Source organism: Fragaria vesca, linkage group LG1 (genome assembly GCF_000184155.1).
Source record: "Fragaria vesca subsp. vesca linkage group LG1, FraVesHawaii_1.0, whole genome shotgun sequence".
Lineage (NCBI taxonomy): Eukaryota > Viridiplantae > Streptophyta > Magnoliopsida > Rosales > Rosaceae > Fragaria > Fragaria vesca.
In genome coordinates, this window is record NC_020491.1 from 7,094,895 (window position 1) to 7,100,403 (window position 5,509).

At 38.0% G+C, this 5,509-nt stretch overlaps 1 protein-coding gene across 1 annotated transcript; it reads right to left on the bottom strand.

Moving 5' to 3' along the window:
- Positions 1-1,143: 1,143 nt before the first annotated feature.
- Positions 1,144-1,926, bottom strand: LOC101305000. The gene has a single exon (XM_004287617.1). The coding sequence runs from the start codon at positions 1,834-1,836 to the stop codon at positions 1,249-1,251; it is 588 nt and encodes a 195-aa protein (XP_004287665.1). The 5' UTR covers positions 1,837-1,926; the 3' UTR covers positions 1,144-1,248.
- Positions 1,927-5,509: the final 3,583 nt, after the last annotated feature.

Below are 5,509 nucleotides of genomic sequence, written 5' to 3' on the forward strand. Positions count from 1 at the left end.
TATGCCCACCATATCTTGAGGTTCATTTGATATGAGTAATGATTGTTGCTTAGTTTATCATATTAGGCTGGTCCGCTAGTAGCATAAGGAATCACTCAATAAGATATTCTAGTACATGACTACATGCATAGACACCTGACCAACAAAACTCTTCCATTACATCATTAGCATATACAATAGACTGTTGCCTGAAACTTATATCATCATTAAGGATTTATAAATACCTAAAATCTTATATGATGGGAGGAGAAGAAGTGGATACTTTATATCTAGTAGTCTTTTAGATAGGCATTAATGTCTCACCAATGCAACAATTAATTAGAAACTAATCCAACACGTCCCCAACTTTTATTTTCTCCAATATGATGTTTGTTCCTACTGAAATCATCAATCATTGATCCTTTACAGTTGATTCATACTTTCCAATTCATATATAATAATGTCAGATGCATATTAGTTTTATGGTACTCGATCAGAAAGGATATATGAACCTACTACATACAATGAGTGTTAGCACTTAGCACTAAAAATTTAGTTATTCTCTTGTTCATACATCATTTTCTCCGACCAAACACCATTGACATGCATAAAACTTGTGTTAATCAACTATGCAACCATTGATCTGAAAATATTTTAAGATCAGAGTCACTGATCGTTGTAACTTCAACAATTGCCAGTCACTATGCGATTAACAGGGTCATTACTATAGGGAAGAAACTGAACCCCAATCGATCCAACGTGACTCTGATCATATTTTCTATCATTTCTCATGTTTTGAGTTAATCTCGAGCACATTACATATAAGTAGTTTAGTTACTGATGCAAACCAGAAGATTATATATAATTGCACATCAGAGAAGAATACTATAAAAATAATGTGTAGGTAAGAATTGTCCAGTAGTAGTACCAACAACAATTTAATTTGTCTCATTTTTAATCTGATAATGCATAGTGGTCGGTGCACCAGAAAGCAATTTCCAGGAGAAGACACGTAAACTAAGCTTCAAAGTTAACAGTCACACAAGGGAAAGGGTCCATACTATCCTGCAATTGCAAACACAATCCTCATAACTAAATTGGCGATTATAATTACCAGGAAGAAGAAGAAGAAGAAGAAGAAGAACGCAACAGTGGATTAGCTAATTAACATTGCATTGATTCAGTGAAGGATATTGAAACCCAACAAAAATGTATATACAATTCGATCTTCTTCGAACCCTAACCTTACAGCAAATCTAATCGAAGCGTCTAATTAACTCTGCAACCTTGATTATCATCCCATAACCTAACGACGTTGCCGTTAAACACCGTCAAATCCTGGTACCTATACCAGCTCTTCTCCTCCGTCCTCATCCTCAAACAACTCTCCCACCAATTCTCACCGCCGCTCTCTTCCGTCTCCCGCGCCGTTACGTCACCATCACCTTCACCTTCACCGCCAACGTCTCCGTTTGTATCCTCATCAAAATACAATGTAAACTTGACGCCTTTCGTCACACCTCCGTCATCTTCAAATCTACCCAGGCCTGATGATGAAGAAGGCACAGCTGCATGCGCTCGAGATGGAGGCGCTGAAACCGATCTTGGCAACTCCTCCTCCGCCGTGACTGGCGGCGGTGACGTTTCAGGAAATGGAGAACACCCATTTGAGCTCCTGACGACGTCGTTTGAGGACGGTAAGTGGAGCTTCAAGCCCTCGATGGCTCTAGGTCTGAGCCTCCAGAAGCTGACGGTGGCGGTGACGACGGCGAGCCAAGTCCAGAGACTATTGACAACGTTTATCAAACCGAAGCTAACGTAGTCGAAAGCGAGAGGAGAATCCAACACACTGTTCATGTTTGATGCTTCAAATCTGATGGTGTTTCAGAAACCCTTTTGAGGTTTGTGGGTTTGAGAATTGAGGAGAGGGACGGTGAAGCTTACGAGGTGTAAGACGTTGTTGTAGGTTGTTCTATCTGGTCAGTGGTGATGGTTATATTGGCATGGGTGAGGCAAGGTGAGCCCTACGATCCTGTGATGGCCAAGTTTGGATTATTGGATCTGGTATAAGAGATGCCGAGAATCGTGACTTAAGATGCGAATTGATAAGGTAGATCCTTTGTTTTATACCCTAAGCAAATTTTCACTAAGCCATGAACAGTCCGTGACACGTGGAACTGCAGGAAGGAGTGTTGTCTATTTCTTTTCGTAGCCTCCAGAGAGTCTGAGAGTCCCCCTCTCCTCGTTGCTGACCATAGAAATTTTATGGTGTGTATCAAAAGTAGAAACTAGAATCTAGAAACCAGAGAAAATCATCCCGTAAATTAGTTGTAAAAGTAAATATGCGAACTGCGTATAACCTTTATTTTTTATTTTTTTTAGAATGAATTGTATATAACCAGACACCAACATAATACTACGACGAACTCTTATCACATCTAAAATGAACATAAATGATAACAAAGTTTTGTAATAAGTTATTGTTTACACAACTTGGATCGGAACAATATAATTCACTGATCCTCATGCCCTAGATAAAGTGTTACAATTGAACAAAATTAACAGTCGATAAACATAGATAATAGGTCGTTATAGTATTTAAGATTCATAAAATGATTGAATAAACGAAAAAAAATCGTTTTTAATGGGCAAGTATAATGCGGTCAGTATCGTAGCCTTGCTATGTTTGGATTGATTTATTAGTTCAAATGTAAATGCAAGAAGAATTGAAGCAACATTAATAAGAAGGTCGCGTGCTACACGAATCTCATTTTCTTATGAATGTAATTAATTTAATGGCGCCCAAGGGCGGGAAATGTAAGAAACGTGAATCATGAAACGTGAGAAAGCGTAGGGCAAAACACGTGGGGGCCGCAACGGAATCTTACAGTCTCCACGTACGTTTGTCTTACTTGGCGTCTGTTTTACCCACTTTGTTACTCAAGGGTTAAAATTCCGATTGCCACGTGGTTAACTGATTCTCAAAGAAAAAACGTGGTCAACTTATGGCGTTTCCTCATTGTAGTTGAACTTACTGTTGTAGATTCCTATTCCTTTACAATATTACCGCGTACGCCACCATTATATGTTTACCTTAACTCAGTTACTGACGTAAAAACGGTAAAGACTAGAGTTGTCGGGCTTTCAAGTTCACGTTACTAAAGGGACGACGTCGTCCCGGACGTCTGATCTAGCTACCACGATACCAAAGGGATGCCCTGCAAGTCATGATTCGCTGTAAACTTCGGTCTGTATGACTGTATCAAGACGGAGCTATCAATGACCGAATCGAGTTATGATACTCCGTATTCGATTCGCTGTAGACTCCGATCCCTCATGTAAGGTTATTTTCTTGAGGGAGTAGAGAGGTCTTAGTTTGACGTGTGCATGGATACCTCATGTAAGGTTATTTTCTTGAGGGAGTAGAGAGGTCTTAGTTTGACGTGTGCATGAATTATTGGAGGCTTGATTAGGAGTAGGTGAAGGTGTGAAGGAGCTTTGGAAGGTGGGTAGTATTAGGTTAGAGGATGAACACAGATCTACGTGTGATAAATTGACATCGGCCTAACGAGAAAGATTAATGTGTTTACTGGGCCCTTTGCATCTATTGGGTCAAGCCTAAGGCCCCAACTATTCAAATATACTAGGTTGTGAACATCTTGCATATAGCGGCCATCTAGACGTACCTTTTGAGACGAAGTTTAGTTTTGCTTTGTTAAACCGTATTGAATAGGAATTAGTTGATAAGTACATTGAGATTTCGACCTTTTGATCTACTATACATACTTCATTTAGAACTAATGATTCACTCTAATTGAAATGCATGTAGTAGTTCTAATACTTAAGTTATAACTACTACATATATAGCGTCTAAAACTAAAAACATCATAGCGTCTTGTGTGTATGAACTGTGACGTGAAAAAATGAATTTTGACGGGAAAATAAGGAAACTTCATTGGTTGGAGTGAAGAACAAAACTTGTTGAGACCAACTTTCATTTTCCAAAAGATAGGATTTGCATATACATGGTTAAAATTTCTAACCAAATTAAAGGACTAGCCGTGTGTTCTAATTGAAGTTCAGTGAATTTTTTTTTATCCATGTTTCTAATTACGGACATTAGGTGATTTCATATGTTTTTACTTATCCATGTTCTGAAGTTTTGATTCTTGACGTCATTAGTTTGCAGATCACTTACACAAGTGAGAAGTGAAAAAGTGAGACTTCACGAAAATGAATTTGGTGTTCCATACAAGAGAAACACACAAACATGTACCCACATATGAAGATAAAACAAGACTAAATGAGAGAACATAAGAGTCTTTCAACTTTGGGGTGCTTTTCAATCTTTCCCAAAAAAGTGTTTTTCCTTCTATTCAAGATAAGCTTAATTCCCCGACGGCCGGCGCGCTAAACGTTCTGTCCAAGTTTAGAGTTCGTTGCAGCAGCCATATATGTAGTCGCTCATTGCTTGATGATCACGTACTACCACAGAGATAGTAGCTAGCTAGTATATCACTCGTGTGGGCTCCTTACTCTTTGTTTGTTTTGTGGTGAATAGAAAGTCTAAATGCGACTGTGCCTCTTTCAAACGAGGATAAAACCATTGAAACCTACTATATTAGCTAGGTTAAATAGATAATACCTGTGTCCAAAAGCATTATCAGAGTATATTAGGTAGTACTGTATAAGATAGAAGAAGTTGGATGTTCGTTTGGTAAACTAGTTCTACGTATATATACCAAACAAGAAGATTTTAATTTCTTGATAAATTACAATATATCTGGATCACGAAACAATTAATCCCCGATAGATTTTGTTTATTAGTATAAATTACAAGGTCATTTTCTTGATCATTCTGATTTGGGTTTTCTGATCTCAGATATGAGACAACTACTACAACAAGCTTCTTCTGTCACGATTTGTCACGTCAGGAGGGAAGCTAGCTAGTTAGAGAGGCTAAAATGACTGTTATTATGATAATGTTTTTAACGTTATCCCTCCATCTGTAGAGGTGTTATTTTCTCAGAATTGTAATAATATTTAATCAATAAAAGTTATTCATTCCTCTTAAAAAAAGAAGAAGGCAGCTATATGTATGTCGACAAAAAATTTAGACAAATTGTGAGTTTTTTCGACAAGTTGTGGACCAGTGTGTTCAAACTTCCAAGTGCCTACATTTTGTCTATACTGGTTGCATGTCGGGAGAACTATGTGGAATATATATGTGGTCCAACTATGTATAATTCCACAGGTGCATGCAATGCAGGACCTCCAGGCAGCTAGCTATGTGGCATTGGCTTTGTAGAACATAAATATATATATATATATAGGCCTTCTCGGCTGCTGACATCCGTACCAAAGTTTTTGGTGAGGATTTCCATTTTTGCACCACTTCCTGATCAAATTTCCTCAAACTTCCTTTTAGACATATCTAGATCATCTTGTGTATATCATCTCTGCAAAATTTCAACCAATTTGGTGATCGTTAAGGCCTTCAAACTTGCGTTTTTCTGTTATATACCTGAAC